Source organism: Rhinoraja longicauda, chromosome 2 (genome assembly GCF_053455715.1).
Source record: "Rhinoraja longicauda isolate Sanriku21f chromosome 2, sRhiLon1.1, whole genome shotgun sequence".
NCBI classification, from domain to species: Eukaryota; Metazoa; Chordata; class Chondrichthyes; order Rajiformes; family Arhynchobatidae; genus Rhinoraja; species Rhinoraja longicauda.
This window is the reverse complement of record NC_135954.1, coordinates 18,854,150-18,877,766: the sequence shown is the minus strand read 5'-3', so window position 1 is coordinate 18,877,766 and position 23,617 is coordinate 18,854,150. Positions and strand designations below refer to the sequence as shown.

Below are 23,617 nucleotides of genomic sequence, written 5' to 3'. Positions count from 1 at the left end.
TACAATGAGTGACCCCTGTTTTCACCAATGAATCAACAGGACCGACAACCCCACTGACCAATAGAGCGTGGAGTCTGTGCATCGGCCCCGCCCCTGCCCCGCCCACGTGACGCGCAGAGCGGCCTGAGCCGGTGGCGGCGGATTTGACTTGTTGCGGCGGTGGTGGAAGCAGCAGCAGCAGCAGTTTGAAGTGAAGACCGGTCTCCCAATCGTCTGCTCCACTGCGAAATCTCCTTCAGGTATGCCTCCTTCGAAGAAGTTCTCCGACGAGAGTTCTGCAACACACTGTTTCGCTGCTGCCTCTCTCTCTGTGATTACTCCTGCTCCCCAGCCCAACTCCTCGTTGCCAACTTCTCCTCAGCCAACATTTCATAAGTGAAAGGAAAATAATCAGGACATTCGGCCCGTCAAGCAGGACTGGACAAGCTAGAGGCAGGAAAAATGTTCCCAATGTTTGGGGGAAGTCCAGGACCAGGGGCCACAGTCTAAGAATAAAGGGGAGGCCATTTAAAACTGAGGTGAGAAGAAACGTTTTCACTCACAGAGTTGTGAATTTGTGGAATTCTCTGCCACAGAGGGCAGTGGAAGCCAATTCACTGGATGCATTCAAAAGAGAGTTAGATAGAGCTCTAGGGGCTGGTGGAATCAAGGGATATGGGGAGAAGGCAGGCACAGGTTACTGATTGTGAATGATCAGCCATGTGATCACAATGAATGGCGGTGCTGGCTCGAAGGGCCAAATGGCCTCCTCCTGCACCTATTTTCTATGTTTCTAAGTCTACTGTGCCACTCAATCATGGCTGATCTATCTCTCCCTCTCAACCCCATTCTCCTGTCTTCTCCCCATTTCCTTGATCTGCGTCTGCTTCGATCTGTCGTTTGCACACCTTACCTTTCCACACATCTCTAGTTTCCCTCTCCCCTGACCCTTAGTTCGAAGAAGGGTCTCGACCTGAAACGTCACCCATTCCTTCTTTCCAGAGATGCAGCCTGTGCCGTTGAGTTACTGCAGCATTTTGGGTCTTATCTTCGGTGTAAATCAGCATCTGCTGTTCCTTCCTACACATTTCGGCTGCACACTGAAATCTCCTCAAGGTATGTCTACTTTGAAGATGTTCTCTGACGAGAGTTCTGAAACACCCTCTCTCGCTGCTCCCCCCCCCTATGATTCCTCCAGCTCCTCTGTCGCCATCCCATCAGCCAACAATGAACCATTCTATATTTCCTTAATCATTGTGTGCTTTGATTTGTTTTTCACTGCAGTCTTGCATATCTCTGGTCTCCCTCTCCCCTGACTCTCAGTCTGAAGTAGGGTCTCGACCCGAAACGTCACCCATTCCTTCTCTCCAGAGATGCTGCCTGTCCAGCTGAGTTACTCCAGCATTTTGTATCTACCTTTGATTTAAACCAGCATCTGCAGTTCTTTCCTACACCTTCTCCAGAGATGCTGCCTGTCCTGCTGAGTTACTCCAACATTTTGTGTCTATCTTCAGAATAGTTTGTACCTCGGCATTGACAAAGCATTAATTGTACAGTGAGTGGTGATCCTTCCTTCTGCAAGTAACCTCGAATCGGGGAGCTGTGAGACCTGAGGCAAACTTTAGGCCGGCAGCCTGATGGGATACGGATGGAGTGAGTGCTGTGTTCTCAGCCAACAAGCGAGACTGTGACAAACAGATCCTGAATATGAATCATTTTATTTGAAGTATTTTGGATTTTTGCTAAGTGGAATATTTTTTATTTAGAGTGTCGCAGTGTCTTGCAGTGTGGAAACGGGTCCTTCGGCACAACTTGCCCACACCGACCAACACGTCTCATCTACATTAGCCTGCGTTTGGCCCATATCCCTCTACACCTGTGCTATCCATGTAACTGTCTAATCAACATTGCGATGAGCAAAGAGGTGTTGTCAAGTCACTTGGAAGGGTCTCGGCCTGAAACGTCGCCTATGGTCTCCAGATTTGCTGTCTGACTGCTGAGTTACTCCAGTGTCTTTTTTAAAAATTACTTGTGCTAAATTGCTTCAAATAATTGCTTGCTTTTGTCAATTGATTGTTTTAATGAAAAAATATCTATATTTCAGTAACCACAAATGGATGCAGTGGCTGGTGAATTAAAGCAAGCTTTACCATCCTTTGAATCAATGCAAATGCACGTGGAAGTCTGTGTTAAACAGAACAGGTAAATCATTTTATTTTGCCAAGTAGACTAGTGGTTTTGTGTGAGCCATTTGGCTCTTCATCATACGGGCGGCACGGTGGCGCAGCGGTAGAGTTGCTGTCTTGCAGCGAATGCAGCGCCTGAGACTTGGGTTCGATCCTGACTACGGGCGCCGACTGTATGGATTTTGTACGTTCTCCCTGTGACCTGCGTGGGTTTTCTCCGAGATCTTCGGTTTCCTCCCACACTCCAAAGAAGTACAGGTATGTAGGTTACTTGGCTGGGCAAATGTAAAAAAATTATCCCTAGTGTGTGTAGGATAGTGTTAGTGTGCGGGGATTGCTGGGTGGGCCAAAGGGCCTGTTTCCGCGCTGTAGTTCTAAATCAAAATCTAAAAATCTAAATGACCTTCCTGACACCATCATAAGGTCAGAATTTAGATGTTTGCTGATTATTGCAGAATGTTCCATTCTATTTGTAAATTTCTCGGCAAATATGACTGCCCATGCTGCGTGCAGCAAGCCCTCGACCAAATTTAAATGCGGACTGGTAAATAATACTTGTGGCACATGATAGTTGTGTGGTCTGAAGAAGGGTCTCGACCTGAAACACCACCCATTCCTTCCATCCAGAGATGCTGCCTATCCTGCTGAGTTACTCCAGCATTTTGTATCCGTCTTCTTGTGCCACAAAAATGGCCAGGTAGTGACTACTTCCACCAAGAGAAAGTCTAATCAACTATCCACCAAGAATGGTTTTGTATTCGCTGGAATTTAGAACGATGAGAGGGGAGCTTATAAAAACATATAAAATTCTTAGAGGTTTGGACAGGGTAGAGGCAGGAAAAATGTTCCTGGTGTTGGGGGAGTCCAGAACCAGGGGTCACAGTTTAAGACAAAGGGGTAGGCCATTTACACCTAGAAACTTTTATCACCCAGGGAGTTGAGAATCTGTGGAATTCACTGCCGTAGAAGGCCTAGAATGCGCTGCTGGGGTTGGTGGTTGAGGCAGATACAATAGTGGCATTTGCACAAGCATATAGAAAAACAGGGAATGGGGGGATATGGAGGCCAATTCACTGGATGTTTTCAAGAGAGAGTTAGGTTTAGCTCTTGGGGCTAATGGAAACAAGGGATATGGGGGAAAAAGCCAGAATGGGGTACTGATTTTGGATGATCAGCCATGATCATATTGAATGGCTTTTTCTATGTTTCTATCCTGAAGTTCAGTGGCATCACCATTCAGTGAATCACTTCCTTTCACGCTTAAGTCTTTTCATCATTTAAAAAGCACTTCAGAAGCAGGATGGAATACTCTGCACCTGCCTGGACGTATGTGCCATCAAGATTAAGCAACTCATCTGAAATAGTACCCAATTTACCACAATAAACAATCGCCCGACTAATGAGGAAATAATTTAAATCCAGAAATTGTAAATCACTAACATGAGCCAGTCATAGTGCTAAAATCCATCAGTTCCAGCTTTTGTTAACTCAAATTTTGCTTTTAATTCCGTTCTTGCATTTCTGCAACTTGTTACTTTAAAATGATCAATGAGAGGCATGGATAGGGTAGAAGGTCAATACCTTTTCCCAGGGTGGAAAAATCAAATCATAAAGAGTATAGATTTCAGGTGAAGGGGGCAAAGTTTAAAGGAGATATGTGGGGCAACTTTTTTTAATACAAAGGGTGGTTGGTGGTTGAGGCAGATACAATACTGGTATTTATGAGGCTTTTGGATAGGCATAGAGAAAAACAGGGAATGGAGGTTTATGGATTATGTGCAGGTAGACAAGAGATTGTCTTGTTATGTTCCGAACAGACATTGTGGGCCAGTTCTTGTGCTATACTGTGCTGTATATGTTTTAAGTAAAAATACTGTAAATTTAAATAATAACCAAATGTCAAGTTGCAGATTTAAAAATAAATCCCAGTCCATTAAGGTACAAGCGCAATTGCCCAGTTCATTGTATTATGTCAACAAACAAAAACTAAAAATATAAATTCACTTGCAAGAAGCAGTTGAATATTTTTGCAATGTTTACTTCTGTTTTATAGTACTGTGAAGCAAGAAGATGTGCGCTTGAGTGTACTGCAGTTGCTAAGTAGGCACCGAGTAGTATTTGGAGATTATACGTGGGTGCAATTCGATGATGAATTTCTGGCAAGGAATGTAAATTCTGTATGCATTGTGGATACAGATCTTACAATGAAAGAAAGACAGGTAAGGGCAAAGCTAAATACTAGTAATAATTTTGTTTGTAAAATAGAATAAAATTGTTTTTGTTCATTTTCATGCAAAATAGGATGCGTCACTTATTATTCAGAAGTCATTGGAGCAGAATTGGACCATTCTGCCCACCATGTCTCCTTTGCCATTCAGTCATGACTGATCTATCTTCCCCACTCAACCTCATTCTCCTGCCTTTGCCTCTAAACCTTTGTCACTCTTACAAATCAAGAATCTGTCAATCTGAGTTTTAAAAATACCCAATGATTTGTCCACCACAGCTGTCTGTGGCAATAAATTCCACTGATAGATCATGGCTGATCATCTAAAATCAGTTCCCCGTTCCGGCTTTTACCGCATATCCCTTGATTCTTTTAGCCCTAAGAGCTAAATCTAACTCTCTCTTGAAAATATCCAGTGAATTGGCCTCTACTGCCTTCTGTGGCAGAGAATTCCACAGATTCACAACTCTCTGGGTGAATAAGTTTTTCCTCATCTCAGTCCTAAATGGCCTATCCCTTATTTTTAAACTGCGACTCCTGGCCTGAACTCCCCCAACATTGGGAACATTTTTCCTGCAACTAACCTCTAAGAATTCTTTATGTTGCTATAAGATTTCCTCTCATCCTTCTAAATTCCAGTGAATACAAGCCCAGTCGACCCATTCTTTCATCATATGTCAGTCCCTGCATCCCTGGAATTAACCTGGTGAACCTACGCTGCACTCCCTCAATAGCAATAATGTCCTTCCTCAAATTAGGAGACCACAATACTCCATGTGCGGTCTCACCAGGGCCCTGTACAACTGCAGTAGGACCTTCTTGCTCCTAAACTCATCCTTTCGCAATGAGGGCCAACATGCCTTTAGCTTTCTTCACTGCCTGCTGTACCTGCATGCTTGCTTTCAGTGACTGATGTACAAGCACACCCAGGTCTCGTTGCACATCCCCTTTTCCTAATCTGACACCATTCAGATAATAATCTGTCTTCCTGTTCTTGCCACCAAAGTGGATAACCTCAGATTTAACCACATTATATTGCATCTCCCCACTCACCCAACCTATCCAAGCCACCCCGCAGCCTCATAACATCCCCATCGCCTCTTTAACCAGCAATGCCACCCCACTTCCTCTTCCTTTCTGTTTATCCTTCCTGAATATCAAATACCCCTGCATTTTTAGCTCCCAGCCTTGGTCACCCTGGAGCCATGTCTCCGTAATTCCAACTATATCATATTCCTTAACTACTATCTGCACATTCAATTCATCCACCTTATTATGAATGCCCCTCGCATTAAGGCACAAAGCTTTCAGGTTTGTTTTTCTTATCGCCCTCCTACATTTTGCTTCTGTCCTCCTTTTATGGATAAGAGGAGATCTTATCGAAAGGTATAAAATTATTAAGGGGTTGGACACGTTAGAGGCAGGAAACGTGTTCCCAATGTTGGGGGAGTCCAGAACAAGGGGCCACGGTTTAAGAATAAGGGGTAGGCCATTTAGAACTGAGATGAGGAAAAACTTATTCAGTCAGAGTTGTGAATCTGTGGAATTCACTGCCTCAGAAGGCAGTGGAGGCCAATTCTCTGAATGCATTCAAGAGAGAGCTAGATAGAGCTCTTAATGATAGCGGAGTCAGGGGGTATGGGGAGAAGGCAGGAACGAGGTACTGATTGAGAATGATCAGCCATGATCACATTGAATGGCGGTGCTGGCTCGAAGGGCCGAATGGCCTCCTCCTGCACCTATTGTCTATTGTTTATGTCCCTCTCTCTCCTTGCATTGGTTCCCATCCCCCTGTTTGTTTAAAAGTGACCTTTCTTACACTCTGCACGTGTACTTTATCCAGATGGAACTGAGGTCTGCGCATACGTATACTAGGAAATACAAGGGGAAAAAGGATGTCCACAAGTGCTTTGTGCAAAGCATTACGTTGTACTTATTGCTGATAAAGTTCCATCATGATGTGATGAGATAGGTGGGGGCAGGATTAAACCTCCACCATAACTTTGCTTGCTCCATCTCAGATTAAAGTCTTGGTGATGGGAGAGTCTAGAACCAGAAGGCACAGCCGCAGAAGGACGTACTTTTTAGAATGGAGATAAGGAGGAATTTCTTTAGCCAGAGGGTGGTGAATATGCGGAGTTCATTGCCACAGATGGCTGTGGAGACCAAGATTTTTCGCTATTTTTAAAACTGGGATCGATAGGTTCTGGATTAGTAAGGGTTATCAAAGGTTCCAGGGAGAAGGCAGGTGAATGGGGTTGAGAGGGAAAAATATATCTGCCATGATTGAATGGCGGAGTTAGCACAATCGCTGAATGCTCCTATGCCTTATGGTCTTGTACCACAATCAAATAATCTATTTCTGAAATGGGCAAGCCATACAATGTTAATTTTCTCAGAATTATCCAATATTTTACTATATTAGCTCTTTACATGTTTCTTGCAGCCTATTGACCTGACAGAATCCAATCTTTCAATATACATCTTTCGACTGAATGAGGAAGGTCCATCTTCAGAGATTCTGGATGGGGAAGAGGAGAATATGGCAGCATCAAACAACTGGCTATTACCTGCTGGTATGTACCACAAGGCACAAATAACACTTTCATAATTTGGGAGATTGTTATTAAATGTTAGTGCAGTGACCTATAACTAATGGCAAGTTTTTGTTAATGTCAGATATTGAACAATCTACAGTAAATGTTAAAGTGGCACTTCGAGTTTAGAACTAGCGCTGGGCACCTGAAATAAAAATAACGGCAACGTATATACAATATGTTTAAAGAAGATTTATTATTCGGAGTAACCTGGAGTGAATTGGTGATTGATTAACAGAAACAATAAAGGTTCTGAAACTAACAATTTATTTCAATGATTTGGGTGAGGGATTCAGGTGGAATATATCCAAGTATTTTGATGAAACTAAGCTAGTTCAGCATGGGCTATGACTATACTAGTTTTAATTTGGCTACGGTGAGGATGCAGGGAGGCTTTGAATATGGACAATCTAAGTAAAAGAATAAGATCAGTAATATTAATTTGTAGTTAGATAAGGTACAATGCAGTGTTTTTAAACTATTTTTGAATTTTATAGCACAGTATTATGCTCAGTTATTTTTTTATCCTATACAGGTCTGCTAAGAATAACATGCTTGATCAATATTAATTTATCTTGCTAGTTATAAAAATCAAAGCATGCGTGCTGGCCGGGTGGCAACTTGTCCTTAAAATTGTGTTTGTCGAGTATGAGACGGCACTATGGCGCAGCGGTGCGTTTGCTGTCTTACAGCGCCGGAGATCCGGGTTGATCCTGACTACAGATGCTGTCTGTATGAAATTTGTACGTTCTCGCTGGGTATTCTCCGGTTGCTCCGGAGAATACCCAGACTCCAAAACTCCAAACACACTCCCACACTCCAAAAATGTACACATTTGTTGGTTAATTGGCTATGGTAAAAATTGTAAATTGGCTGTAGTGTGCAGGATAGTGCTAGTGTTCAGGGTGATCACTGATCGACGTGGACTTGGTGGGCCGAAGGGCCTGTTTCCGGGTTGTATCTAGACAAAAAAAATCCATTCAATTAGGAGTTCTTGTAGATTAACTATTTAATGTTTTTAAATCGTGAGCTAACGTTATCACCCGATGTTACTAAGTATACTCTTTAATCCCGTCTTCATAGGTGAATTTCATGGACTCTGGGAGAGCTTGGTATATGATAGTGAAGTTAAGTCACAGGTAAGTGGTTTAAAAAATAGCAACACTACATACACTTTGAAAAAAACTGCTGAAAAGGTTTATAAGGTTTATTTCATTTCTCTTTGGTTTAGGTTTGCAGTACATGTTTATTGAGGAGTATGTAGCTCATATTTTTCATAGTTTTTTGAAGTTGCCCTAGAAAAGTAATTTCCTGAAATACTTTTTATTTTAGATCACCCTTGATTCTCGAGCGTTATTGCCGAATGTTCACCTGCAAAATAATTCTCAGTCATTAACTCTCAAATGTGGATCAGGGTATTGGTCACCGGTCGAATCTAGTTCTTTTAACTCAAAAATGACCAAATATGTACAGTTAAGTGGAATAGATCAGATAGACACACAGAGTCTCTTGCCCAGAGGAGGAGCATCGAGAACCAAAGGACATAGGTTTAAGGTGACGGGGGAAAGATTTAATAGCAACCTGAGCGGGAACTCTTTCACACAAAGGGTGGTGGGTGTATGGAATGAACTGCTGGAGGAGGTAGTTGAGGCAGGTACTATCGCAATGTTTAAGAAACATTTAGACAGGTACATGGATAGGACGTGTTTAGAGGGATTATGGGCCAAATGTAGCCAGGTGAGACTAGTAGATGGGACATGTTGGTCAGTGTGGGAAAGTTGGGCCAAAGGACCTGTTTCCATGCTGTATGACTCTATGTATGACTCTATAGAGACTGATGCAAGGACAATAGTTTTACACTTAAGACACCATGGGAAGAAAGTCCAGAAGCTACTTTAAAATAAGAATTATATGTGATAGTGAAAGGATGAGATATTGTTGGGGTGGTGGGGCAGAGCAGAATTTTCTATGTGTATGAGCAAGAAGATCCTGCATAAATAATATACAATGAAAATGCTACTGTGGATGTGCAACTAAATGCAACAGAACAGTTATTTTTGGCAATCATCTATATGTTTTAAAAATCCAATTGAATTTCTTTGCTTTGATATTTCTGGAATACAGTTTGTCTTGATATTCCTGCGAGTGCTAACCTACAATAAATAATTTCTTGCAGTTACTTGACTACGTCTCTACCACCTTGCTGTTTTCTGACAGAAATGTTGATAGTAATCTGATCACTTGGAATCGAGTGGTGCTGCTCCATGGTTAGTCTCGGCTCATTTGATGTTATTACTAGTATATTTTGTGTTCTTACCTTTGTTAATGACTTGTCTCTCCGAATATTAGTGTCATCAGTGTATCTGGGTATTTGTTGTTACAGATAGTGATTACTTCTAGATTTTAAAGCTCAATTGGGAAGTGTAGCATACCCAAGTCTGCAATTTTCAAAATACAGGTCTTGGCTGTGCTTAAAAGTAGTAATGCACACTACAAATTTAATTTGATACACATCCAGTTTTTGGATGCATTCTATCAATTGAAGAACCAAGGGATAGAATTGGGTAACAGAATGGGCTCAAGACAGAATGGAAAAAAATAATTATTTCTATCCTCCGGTTAGGAAAGGATAAAAAGGTTCCTACTCCTGACATATTTCAATAATTCCTATTGGAAAAATATGCAAGGGTAGATATCTGGAGACCTCCACTCTATACTGAAAATCATCAGAAGTGTGCTAGGAGGGGAAATAATTGGAGTGGATAAAAGAATGTTGGGTACATTCAGAGTCCTACAGCACGGAAACAGGCCCTTTGGCCCAACTCGTCCATGCCGACGAGAAGCCTATCTACTTTAGTTCTATTTGCCTGCATTTGACCCGTATCCCTGTCAACCTTAGATAGACATAAAATGCTGGAGTAACTCAGCAGGGCAGCCAGCATCTCTGGAGAGAAGGAATGGGTGACATTTTGGGTCGAGACCCTTCTTCAGTCTGTAACCCTGTAAACCTTTCCTATCCATGTACCTGTCCAAATGTCTTTTAAATGTTCCTGCATTAGGTTCATGTTTATTATTGTCGCGTGTACTGCGTTACAGTGAAAAAAAAATCCCATTTGAAAGCTGCTATTTAATCTGCTGATACTATCTCTGGCTGGTGCATTCCAGATCATAAAACAATAATCATAGCAAGATAAATGTTGAGACAACCTTGTTTTCTATATTTAAAATAGGTCCACCAGGAACCGGGAAAACATCTTTATGTAAAGCACTGGCTCAGAAACTCACTATTCGATTTTCTCACCGGTGAGGCATCCACAAATTTGATTTTAGATTGAACTAGGTTATTTTTGATGAATTTCATTTTGTTCTACATTTATTCATTTGTATTTAACAAAATCCTGCTGGAAGTGAAGTGCAGGACTGGTATTTTATTAAACACATATAGAAACTTTTCATGTTCATCAGATGGTGAAAGAAATTAAAAGGTCAATAAAACTAATATGTTAAATGGCTTCTTTCAGGTACCGGTATGGACAGCTAATAGAAATCAACAGCCATAGCCTCTTCTCCAAATGGTTTTCTGAGGTAAAATGCCCATATTTTTTCACACCTTTTGGATTATTTTCTTGTGAGAAATAAAATGCACTGTTTAATGCCTTTCTCTTTCAATCCCAGAAAATTGTGTTAAAACTGAATTGTTATTGTTAATTACTGTTTGTTAACTTTGATCACAAAAGCAAATAATTTAACATAATTACTGATTAAACCTCTTAAACGTGCAGGTTATATTATCAAATCTAAATTGGCATGAATGTCTAATTTCTCTTTAATATGGCCTGGATGAGTCAACACTAAATTACGTCGCACAACAGCTCAGCATTATTGTCTATAAAGTATGACATTATTAAACAACCATCTGTAGAAATGGGTAAATACATTGCAAGTCAGCCAACTTTGGATTGGTAGAGGTTAAATTGCCAGTGTTTACTGAGGTTATCAAATGAAATCAAAAGATTGCAAATGCTAGAATGCTGATTCAAATGGAATCAAGATTCCAGCCTCTGCTGTTCCTTGAGCCTCGAAATGGACTTGAACATAACATCTTTAACATAGCATATGCCATTTTTAAATTAGAAAACACATATTTTTTTAGTAATCCATTTACATTAGAAATCATGTTCCAAATCGGCATGGTACAAGGACTTATTATCAGTTTATCCTGGTATTCACAGCAGACATGTATGCGTAAGGTTCACACAGAGCTTAAGCAATACAACATATTGCTTTTTGCAATAGCACACACAATAGAAAGTAATTTCAGGAACCCCATATACCCATTAAAAGTACCTAGGCGATTTGAAATTGTGCCTGCAGCTCTTTAATGGGCGATGTTCTCTACATATAACCTGGTCCTATTGCTGGATGAGGTTTAATGACCTCGTATGAATGACCAGGGACAGTGAGCACATGAAATAAAAACTTCATCGACTGGTAACTAAGTTCTCAACTTGCTGCATGCATATGGTGTCATCCAACAGTATTCTCTATCAATCAACAATCGCATGTAACATTCATTTGCTCCAGCACTATCCTGCACTTTAAGCTATTAAAAGGAATCAACAGATGCATATGTATGGGTTGTCAGAAAATTAGTAAGGTGACATTCCATCACCCCTCTTTAATGCTGCCATCCACTAGCTTAGATCATTGCATTCTGTGATCAGTAGAGTGTAGTTTATAGTCAGGGTTTGCTATTGAAGTGAACTGCAGCCATGACAAGGTTAAGTCCTTCTTAAAGGACTTGAGAAAGAATGGAGGGTGATTAGCGTGAACCTTGAGACATTTGGGACATTGGCAAGCCTACCTGAAAGGCTGTTCATTTTGAGAAGCATGAGTGGGAGTACATCCCCATTCTTGTACTCGGATTTACATGGAGCCCAGAGCCTATCCTTTCCAGTATGGAAATAGTGGCCAGTTCGGTCTCGGAGAAGGCAGTCCCAACCACATTATACAATCTGGCTTGCATCTCAAATTCCATTGCAGCAAAGATGAAAGCCACTGAACAGAAGAGTACTGCTGTGGAAGCTTTGGCCTTTGCCATCTGGACCCAGGCGATGCCTAGCATGGTCCTTTATTCCATGGTTGAGAGGACTTTGATGATCTCAGCAATCTCTCCTTGAGCAAATTGTTGTAATTCCAGGAAATTCCAATTCCTGAAATTCCATCATTGGGGGAAAAACTCAGAATCTACTCTTGGGAGGGAGGAGTTGCACTATGACTAATTACACCACCAGAACTGTTGCTGATTTGCTCCCACCATTAAAAATATTGCATCTTTCAACTCAATAAGGAACATATTAGTAACTGGCAGCTCAAGTGTTGTCGTTAGAGGACAAGACAATCATCATAAACATGTAAATAATTAAGCATGCCATTAAATAACATAATGCTTCTAGTTTGTGAAAACAAATCTGCTGATTTCCTGTACGTCTCACCCACTGTATGTGCAGCCAATGGCAACAGTGAGGTGTGGCAATATTAACTGATTTTTAAAGAAATTATCTTTTTTAAACAGAGTGGAAAACTTGTTACAAAGATGTTTCAAACAATTCGGGACTTAATAATGGATACAGAATCCCTTGTATTTGTTCTGATTGATGAGGTAAGATGATGCAATGACACTACTGAGAATTTTGTATTAGCTTGGGTAGATATTTTCCATACTGGGAACAATCTTAAGGTAAAATCCTTTTAATATATCTGGGGTATCAGCTATTCTAGATCATGGGTTTCAAAATGAAATTCCCAAATCTTGAGAATCTGAGGGGATCTAAAAGGGCTGTGAAAGTTCTGTTTATCTTGCATAAAATTCTGCAAGTTGCTTTGGTGATGTGTTGATCAAAAAGCAATGTGTTTATTTTAGTTTATTGTCACGTGTACTGGGGTACAGTGAAAAGCTATTGCAGGAAGAACTCAGCAGGCCAGGCAGCATTTTTGGGGTAAAAAGATATTGGTTTAGTACACCTTTTTCAGATTATTTTATTTTCCTCCAGATTCCAGCATCTGCAGTCTCTTGTGTCTGTATTTGGTAGATACTTTGTTCCTTTTCGCTTAGTTTTAAAGGTGACTAGACCAAGTGGACCGTTGGGCCTATTCCTCGTAGAGGGGGAACAGGGAAGGGGAGAGGGTGTCGTCATTGAGTGAGCCCTGGACTCAAAGCCTCTCCTGTATTGGTGTAGCACCCTCAACCCCCCCCACTCAATCCCCCTTATCCCCCCCCCTGCTCCCCCTACTGACCCACTCCATCCCCCCTACCCCACCCCCACATCCCTCCTCTGCCCCTACCCCCACTCCCCCAGCCCTGCCTCCACCCTCATTCCCCCCTCCCCACCCCTATTCCCCCCCACTCCTGACCCTCACCTCATCCCTCCCCCCCACCCCCACTCACTCCTGACCCCCACTGTCCCCATTCCCCCCCACCCCCACTGTTCCCCCCATGCCCCTCTCCCCCTCCTCCCCTCAGCCCCACTATACCCCACCACCCCCACTCCCCACCCAGTCGGCCGCCATGCCCACTCCCCTCCGTGGAGCCGTTGGCTGCGAAAGGCACTTACCAGTGCCCGTGCGTTCAACGCTGACTGCCGACGAGCGAGTCTCTGCCGGGGCCGGGAGAGGGGGAGGGGAGAGGGAACTACTGAGCGCGGGCGGGCGGTGGCCATCTTGTTTTGGCAAGTGAGGAGCAAATGAAGTCTAACGTGGAGTATTGTGACGTCAGGGAGGCTGAGGAGTTTCAGGAAATGGGTTAGAAAGTGAATTTTTAAACTTTAAAATGTCTGTAGCTTTAAAAGTATAGCTTCAATTTGAATATCATATCATATATCATATCATATATATACAGCCGGAAACAGGCCTTTTCGGCCCACCAAGTCCGTGCCGCCCAGCGATCCCCGTACATTAACACTAGGGACAATTTTTTTTAAACATTTTACCCAGCCAATTAACCTACATACCTGTACGTCTTGTACATAATATGCCCAGGATAATGGTGAGTAAGGTGGTGCAAAAATTGTGGCGTTACGGTGTACCGTTTTGGCTGTGCGAAGCCCCAAAGTTATGGTGTGCACAAACACACATACACACAGACAGAGAGTTTTAGTAATGTGTATATATATATATATATATACATAGATAGACAGATAGATATTGCTACACTTCTATGACCCTTTATTGAAGTATCATTATCACTGGAATCCCTTTACCAAGAGTCAAGAGAGAGAAAGTCAAGAGTGTTTTATTGTCATATGGTCCAGATAGAACAATGAAATTCTTACTTGCAGCAGCACAACAGAATATATAAACATAGTACACTGTAAACAATAAAATAATCAAGAGAGAAAAAAAAGTTCAGTGTATACACATACAAATACACATATTTTAGATCATATATATAATATACGCACACACGCATATGTACACACACAAAACAAACTAATATTGCAATAATAGAGTTTGAACCATTGATATTTTAATAAAATAAAATCTCTAAACACAATTGTGCTGAAGTTCCCAAAATATTTTACTTTTAACCAAAGGAGGAATTTGATTAATAACTTTTTGGTAGACTAACTGGTTTGGCTTGAAGAGGAGATAACGGCCTATTCACACCAGGATTGTCTACTCATTTCGTGTCCCTCATGCTATAGGTTGAAAGTTTGACTGCAGCCAGGAATTCTTCAAAAGCTGGTACGGAGCCATCTGATGCCATTCGAGTGGTTAATGCTGTGTTGACACAAATCGACCAGATCAAAAGGTAAACTTAACTCTTATACTGTAACTGGGTGACAAGCCATATATATATGATATTAACCTTTTCGGGGCAGAACGTTTTTTCTAGTAGCTTGCTTTAAAGACTAGATGCAGGAAGATTGTTCCCGATGTTGGGGAAGTCCAGAACAAGGGGTCACAGTTTAAGGATAAGGGGGAAGTCTTTTAGGACCGAGATGAGAGAGGTTTTTTTCACACAGAGAGTGGTGAATCTGTGGAATTCTCTGCCACAGAAGGTAGTTGAGCCCAGTTCATTGGCTATATTTAAGAGGGAGTTAGATGTGGCCCTTGTGGCTAAAGGGATCAGGGGGTATGGAGAGAAGGCAGGTACAGGATACTGAGTTGGATGATCAGCCATGATCGTATTGAATGGCGGTGCAGGCTCAAAGGGCCGAATGGCCTACTCCTGCACCTATTTTCTGTGTTTCTATATTCTCCTTTAAATATTTCCTCTCTCACCTTCTTGTATCCTATAATTAAGTGGCTAAATGGATGTGGGAATTATGGAAAAAGGAATTAGATGGTGAATTTGTCAGTTGTATAGGAACTAAGTGTAACAATATTTTTAGTCAATTTTTTAAAAGTAAGTACTAGTTGTAAAGCCTGCCCCACTATGTGCATTTTAACTTCCACCTGATGACTTGGCATGGAGGCAAATATTGTTAAAATTGTGCTACTGTGCAATCTTTGGCCGATACCCTGGTACGAGACAGGTTTTTTTTCTATTTAAGTTGTTTGGGCCATTGAACTGTAAAAATAATTTTTGTTCTTCAATTTGTTCACTTTTTAAAAACATTTCACATTCTTCCGACGCATTCCCCTGCTCAGATTTCCTAATGTGATCATTCTAACAACGTCAAACATCACTGAAAAGATAGATTTGGCTTTTGTGGATCGAGCAGATATCAAGCAGTACATTGGGCCTCCATCTCCAGCAGCCATCTTTAAAATCTACCTCACTTGTCTCGAAGAGCTGATGAAGGTATGGTACTGATGGTTTATATAAAGCCTGGCATATCATATTATATTTGGATTGTAAAGGGTTTATTTTTGGAAGGTATACCGTGAGAGAAAGATGAACTGCCTGATGTAGTTTTTTTTTTGTTGTTTTTTTTTAATTTTTTTTTTATTTTTGAAAAGCATATGTACAAATCGAAATAAGAAAAAACACATTTGTTACAAAGTTCTTACATAGCTTCAATTTTTAAATTTTTGAAGAGAGAAAGTAAAAATAAAAATATAAAACTATAAACTTGTAGTTTTTAATTCTGTTTTTATTTTTAGCGCCAGATAATCTACCCCAGACAGCAACTGCTGACCCTAAGGGAATTGCAAATGATCAGTTTCTTGGAAAATGATGTGTCAAGATTGAGTTTGGTACTTAAGAATATAGCAGCGTGAGTTCATTGTACTGATGATTCCTAATTGGGTTTATTCACTGCTTCTGTGTTCATGATTGAAGACCGCCTGTGTGAAGATTACATGCATCTCTGATTAATTTTATTCTCAAAAAAGGAAACGCGACATGCTGGAGCGACTCAGCAAGTCAGGCAGCATCTCCAGAGGATATAAATAGGTGACGTTTCAGGTCAGGAGTCTGAAGAAGCATCCTGACCTGTAACATTGTCTATGTCCTCCGAAGTTGCTGCCTGACCCACTGAGCTATTTCAGCAGTTTGTATTTTTTGAAAACCAGCATCTACAGTTCTTTGTGTCTCAGTTTTATTCTCAATATATATTGGAGTTGCAGGATAATTCAAAACTAATTGGTTGATCTTGCTTAGCTTCTAAAAGCTATCAAATGATTATTATGAGTGGTATAATTTTCTCCCTTGCCTTGTCTTCAGAAGCATCATTTTGGGATGAGAGGAGAAACGATTCATTTGTAAAACGTGATGTGAGGCTAGAAAAGATTATCCTAGCTGGACTTTCTCTGTGCTTGTCTTGGGCCTTTCTCTCTCTCTCTCTCTCCTCCAAATGTAGAAATGACTGCCATTTGCAACTTGCTCCCCCATTCTAAGTGGTGTAGGATAATGAATTTGCCTTGCATCTCTCTATAGTACACTACTTTGACATATTGGCATTATGTGTTGCTATTGAAACTTTACATCAGAGTTGTTTCCTTTGGTTTTCTCCCTTAAGCATTGAAACCAAGCTTTCCATAAGTTTGAAGACCAATTGTTAAATGAGCCACAAAAAGATGTTTGATCTAGATCTCACTGGAAATGTACAACTAGGTTCTAGATTTTATGATTAATGTGCTGTCAATGTTTAGCTAAGGACGACACTTACATTGGATCTGAATTTTCATCGTGATTATTTTCCCTGTTTTTGTAAAATTCAGGAAAAGTGAAGGACTTAGCGGACGTGTTTTGCGGAAGCTACCCTTTCTAGCTCATGCACTGTTTATTCAGGTAGGTTAATTTTTTTCATAATATGTGGGTGTGCTTGTGGGTGCATGCATGTATGTGTAAGTATAATGCTGGTGCAATTTGATGCAAAGGATGCATTGTGCTCTTTGGCCATGGGAAGGTATTCTTTAGGTTACTGACTTCACAATAGCAAGATACTATAAATTCAGGAAATTTGGAATTAAAAAAAATACTAGCAATAATCATCAGATTAAGCAGCATCTATGAAGTGAGAAGAATAATTAATGTTTTAGATTTTTCCAATGGATCAGCAATTTTTTATATTGTATTTCTTTCTCTGAAGATCATGCCTGTTATGTGTAGGAAGGAACTGCAGATGCTGGTTTAAATCGAAGGTAGACACAAGAATGCTGGAGTAACTCAGCGGGACAGGCAGCATCTCTGGGGAGAAGGAATGGGCGACGTTTCGGGCGAGATCCTTCATCAGACTGATGTCAGGGGAGTGGGCGGGACAAAGATAGAATGTAGTCGGAGACAGTAAGACTGGTGGAAGAACTGGGAATGGGGAGGGGATGGAAAGAGAGGGAAAGCAAGTGCTATTTGAAGTTAGAGAAGTCAATGTTCATACCGCTGGGGTGTAAGCTACCCAAGCGAAATATGAAGTGCTTTTCCTCCAATTTGTGCTAGGCCTCACTCTGACAATGGAGGAGGCCCAGGACAGAAAGGTCAGATTGGGAATGGGAGAGGGAGTTGAAGTGCTGAGCAACCGGGAGATCAGGTAGGTTAAGGCGGACTGAGCGGAGCTGTTCAGCGAAACGATCGCCTAGCCTGCTCTTGCCGATGTACAGAAGTTGACACCTGGAACAGCGGATACAATAGATGAGGTTGGAGAAGGTGCAAGTGAACCTCTGCCTCACCTGGAAAGACTGTTGGGGTCCTTGGATGGTGCCGAGGGGGGAGGTAAAGGGACAGGTGTTGCATCTCCTGCAGTTGCTGGGGAATTACCTGGGGAGGGGGTCATTTGGGTGGGAAGGGACGAGTGGACCAGGGAGTTGCGGAGGGAGCGATCTCTGCGGAAAGCAGAAAGGGTTGGAGATGGGAAGATGTTGCCAGCAATGGGATCCCGTTGGAGGTGGCGAGAGTGTTGGAGGATTATATGCTGTATGTGTGCCTGTGTGCTGTATGCCTGTATGTGTGCTGTATGCCTGCCATGTGATGTGTCTCTGATATTCTATTAGATTACCATGGTAATTTTGCTTTGACATTAAATTCAATTAAGTGACCAAAATAGGATTCATGGCTCTTAAATAATTACAAGTGGATTGAGATTTTTCAGCTGTCTTCTCAATTTTGAATTGAACCCCATTTTCTTTGCGTTGTGTGACTTGGCCTCAAGTTACTGAAAATTGTGATGTGCCCTCCTGAGTTTGGTGATTTATGTTCTGTTCCCTTTGTAGGGAATTATTATCGTATCAACCACAGTTACTTCAAAGGGGTGCTCCATTTGCACACAGGTTCCCTGAAAATTGGCAATCAGGGTGCAATGGCATATCTGCAATGTTCTGTTAAAAACAGTGAGATGCTGCAGATTTACATTTCAACCAGTGGTATAAAGGCAACTTTTACTTCAAAGTTCCATGGTCAACATTTTGTACACACTATTTTAAAATATCACAATACAGCCATTATGACCTTCTGCCAAACCAAGATGTATTATGCCAAAATGAAGATAAATAGCAAATTAGTTCACACTTTTGATTTGAAATTGTTTGTTATATTGATGTGCGGTGTTTTGAGCTACATTGAGTTGCTTTTCATTTTATTTTGCACTTTTTCTTCAGTCAACATCAGTGACAGTAGAGAAGTTCCTCGAAGCTCTATCCATGGTGGTAGACAGACAGTTTGAAGAAATGAAGAAGCTAAATTGTACGAACAGCAAGGATTAGTGCTGCCTTTGGCTAAAAAATATTTGTGCGGCATAATAACTATCTTTAAAAAATTATAAAATTGCCTTCAATAAGCACTATTTTACTTTGATTATTAGAACAGCGCTGTTTGATGTTTCATATCTATGTTGTTTCTTTCCACATTTTTCAGACTGCTTTTATAGTTACCCAGCCAAATGCTCGGGTATTTTAATTATTCACAAAATGTTGGAGTATCTCAGCGGGACAGGCAGAAAGCACCTGCAGTTCCTTCCTATACACTTTTTAAATTATTTGGTTACTTCTGCCACATTTGCCAAAACTGTATAGAAATTACTGGCCGTTTGACTGTAGTAATTTATTGTGATACTTGTGTTATATATGAGCTTGCACAATATGCCACCAGTAAGCATTTCATTCTATTACTTTCTCCCCAATGCATTTATATATTTCTTTATCAATGTCATATTTTAATTACCACATCAAAAATAACAATTAAAGGATTGACCTCATTGACACGATTAATAATAGAGCACTTCAAAAGTAGATTTTGTTTTGGTTAAAAATATTCAACCCAGCATAAAATGTGGCAAAGGATTGAGAAGTATTCTGTATTTTCAGCAATATCAACTCTGTCCTGCTTTTGATGTGGTTCTGCTGTGAATAAAATTTTCAATACTGAGAATATAACTAATGTAATTAACAAACAACGGCCCTTTTATTAAATACGTACTTTAAGCGTGAGACTGTAGGAAGGAACTGCAGATGCTGGTTTAAACTGAAGATGGACACAAAAAGCTGGAGTAACTCAGCGGGACAGACAGCATCTCTGGAGAGAAGGAATGGGTGACGTTTCGGGTTGAGACTGAAGAAGGATCTCTACCCGAAATGCCACCCATTCCTTCTATCCAGAGATGCTGCCTGCCCCGTTGAGTTTACTCAAGCTTTTTGTGTCTAAAGCATGAGACAGACAGGTATCAACCTGTAATAGGTTGTGTGATGGGGCCATGACATACAGTTATGCTCAAATTACTGTAACGCAGTCATACTTCTGTAATTGATTGTACATCAGCTGCTCCAGGTCATTAATACTAAGACGTTATATGACATTTAAATAGATGTATATTTTTAAGATGTCTACAATATAATGGGTTTCCATAGAATGTGTTGAATTGCAACTAATTATTCAGACGAGCTGATCTATGGTGGTATTTATGTTCTGCGGAAGTTTTTTCTTCAACCATTCTCCAAATCTATCAGACTATCTATTCTTTACTGTGCTGTTAAATGCATCTATATACCCACCTCAGCTACTCATTGTATGTTCTACTCTTTAGTTTTTCACTAGGCAAAACAAATTTATTTTGAATTCCCTGTTGATTTATCTCCCAAGAGATTGTTCTTCATTTGGCCTCCAAAAGATTGGCATCCCCGTCACCATGAGCATAAACATTCTTTAATAAATAGTGGAAGAGTCCTGACAATCTCCTGACATGAGATGTCTTCTACATTTCAACGAATTTGAAGAACCTTTTGAAGAATTCAAGCACATTGAGTGAAGAGGCAGATTCTATTGCATTTATATTTGAGTATTAATGTCATAACCATAACACCTAAAATAGGGACTGACAGATGGGTGGGGAATAATCAAATCAATAAAATCCATTTATACTTGTAATGGTGAATTTTATGTTTTGCTGACTAAAACTTGTCCCACAGTTTTGAGCTTGAGCTGGGAAAGTGTTTTTATTTAAAAAAAAGAAAATATAAAGGGATGGTGTAAAGTTTTATAACCAGGTTAAGGTCAATTTTCTGCGTGTTTTATCTTGCTCTCTATATCTAAACATTTGTCATGTAATAATTTGTTGAGAAAAACAAAAAAAATCATAAATTTCTTCCTATAATTACTTTTTTTTTGGTTGGGTTGAGTGGGGCATTGTTTTTAAGAAGGGATATCTTAGTTCGAAACACGTGTTCTGTCTGATGATCACTGTATTTTATCTTATACATTGTTACTTTGTAAAATATAACTCAATGATGCATTATTAAAGTAGATAAATAATTTGAGGTTATGCAGTTAGATAATCCAAAGCTTTCTGTACATCACAGTTGGTTTCTCTTTAACGTTGCCAAAAATGATGAATTGCTACTTGCATTTTGTACAAATTTAATTATTGATTCATGCTATACTGTCCGATCATATTGTAGTACCCTGATTAAAAATGTAATCCAAGATGATAAAGTGAAAGTACATGAACTGTCTTTCCCATGCAGTATTATGTTAGGCGACCAGAAAAGCATTCACAAAAAAATGTAAATGTAAATTAGATTTGACTTTCAGAACTGAAGATTTTTTGTGTTTGGGAAATTTGAGTTTTCACAAGTTGGAGTATGGGTTGCAATACTTGTTTAACAAGTTAATGTGTAATCTTTTCATGTGCAATGTTTCAGGAATTAACTTCCATCTGTTGTCTTATTTTACTCCATTAGTACACTAGTTATCAAGGTAACCAGCAGTGCGTTTTCTCAGATTGTTAGCAGGTTTAGATAATTGCTTCTAGTATGTTTCTAATTGCGTGTTTTGAATTTGACTGTTTTCCATTTTTTTGATAAATTGAAAATATCAATAAAAAAACAAGTGCAGCATAGATTTATTTAGTTACATTTTTATTCGTGTACTCTATTTCAATAAGAATCTTCTTAAATGAAAGTGAATGGAAACCAGCTATCTAATTCACCATATTGCTGTTTTACACGATATGGCTTTCTTTGGGTAAGATTTTTAAATCCCATTGTTTTACTTTTTTTTAAAAGGCCTAATTTAAAGTCCAAATGCTTTGTACAATAAGCGAGTTTTCAAAATTTTGCATGAGGTGTATTTTCATCAGTAATTCCCTTTAAAAATACTTCAGGTGGAGTTATCAAACATTGTAATTTCCTTAACTTTCTCCATTGCATATACAATTTGTACAGTAATCCTAAACTCAGGAATGCCTCGATAAATAAGAGAGCAAAACTAACGTAGAATGCAGTAATTATTTCTTCAGCAGTCAGATTCATTGACAGAATATCTTGTGTAATATCTTGTGTCACATTACATAGTTCTGGAGACCTGGTGGTGGTTGGTCTGGCAGTGGTTGTAGTATTCACAGGTAAAGGTTTCTCTCCATTTTTATTACACCAATCTTTGGATTGCATTTTGAGGGCAATTCTGTTCCAAAACGCAGTTTGTTGACTCCGGTAAGAATTGCCTGTCCAGTCTGATCTGTCTGCAGTGAAGTTCACAAATTCTCTGTTGGTGGGTGTATATTTAGGCCACTTTGCTATCCTGTGTGGCCCTTCGTTTGGGTTACTGTTAAATTTAAAGAAACGTTAAAAGAATTAAAGCTCTCAGCCCTTCATGCCTGTTACACAACTCTTTCAATGCCCAGTTAATCAGAATCCCAACTCTATTTATGTTATCTTGCCACATTTGCTAAACGGCATGCTCCAACTTGGGACATATGCAAGGTCTCACTCCTTCATTGGAAAGCGTACCAAGAGGTAGTATTTTTTTTGTGTGGAAAATAAACTTGATTCTCTAACAATGGCCTAGCTTTGACTTTTGCACATATTGTAGATACAATTTAAAAGTGAAATCTGGTGATTTGTTAAATTACAGTCCAATATCTAAATTCCAAGATTACAAAGAAGATTCTTTGCTTTTGCTGAAAGAAGTTGAAGTGAAATGTGTTGAGATGATACAAACACATTTCAAAATGCATTTGGGCTGATAGTACAAAATCTCACTTTGCCCAGTTACCTTCCTTACCTGTAATGAGGTCTCTTGTCTGCTGGATAATGAATGGTGGAAGAGAAATGGTGAGTGAAATATTTGGATTAAACCTGGCCTGTCTCAGATTTGAGCCTGGGGGAACCCAATAGTTGCCTGATGAAATACCTGATGTACTTCACTGTGGACAGACACAAAATGCTGGAGTAACTGCGGGACAGGCAGCATCTCTGGATAGGTGACGTTTCATATCGAGACCCTTCTTCAGTCTGAAGATGACATTTTCAAACATCTAATTTAATCAAAAATATTAATAACCAAAAAACAAGCAACTTTCCTTTTAAAAGAAGGATGATGATTTTTGTTAAATGAAAGGGTTGAGTTTTGGTTGAGGGATGAATACAAAGTGGACTTAGTTAATCCTCGCTATAATTAGGAACAGCACCTGCACTCAGCAGATGATTAGTTTGCATTTACAATTGACATTCAGTGTATTCTGCACTTCAGTGTTGCAGCGCACAGTTCTGCAAGTCAAGAATGTGCTGATGTTTGCACTGATAGCTAACGTTAATGCAATCTCGTCCGATGATAAGAATGTGCTGAAAATTAAATGCCTTGCTTAATGTCACAAGAAATATTCCCCTACCCATTGTGTGCAAAGTTTGTCCAGTAAGCCATGATCCCGAAAGATATTTGTTTCTCTGCTTCATTGTATTCTTGAGTTGGATTTTTGGCA

The 23,617-nt window shown here is 40.1% G+C and overlaps 1 protein-coding gene across 1 annotated transcript; it reads left to right on the top strand.

The window, feature by feature from the left end:
- The first annotated feature begins 99 nt into the window (after nt 1-99).
- Nucleotides 100-21,680, top strand: trip13 (thyroid hormone receptor interactor 13). The gene is made up of 14 exons (XM_078415760.1): nt 100-239; nt 2,084-2,181; nt 4,219-4,384; nt 6,839-6,968; nt 8,073-8,128; nt 9,166-9,256; nt 10,220-10,292; nt 10,511-10,574; nt 12,565-12,651; nt 14,693-14,799; nt 15,642-15,795; nt 16,098-16,210; nt 17,157-17,226; nt 19,026-21,680. Exons 2-14 carry the CDS (start codon nt 2,093-2,095, stop codon nt 19,128-19,130), a joined length of 1,305 nt encoding a protein of 434 aa, XP_078271886.1. The 5' UTR covers nt 100-239; nt 2,084-2,092; the 3' UTR covers nt 19,131-21,680.
- The last annotated feature ends 1,937 nt before the right edge of the window (nt 21,681-23,617 follow it).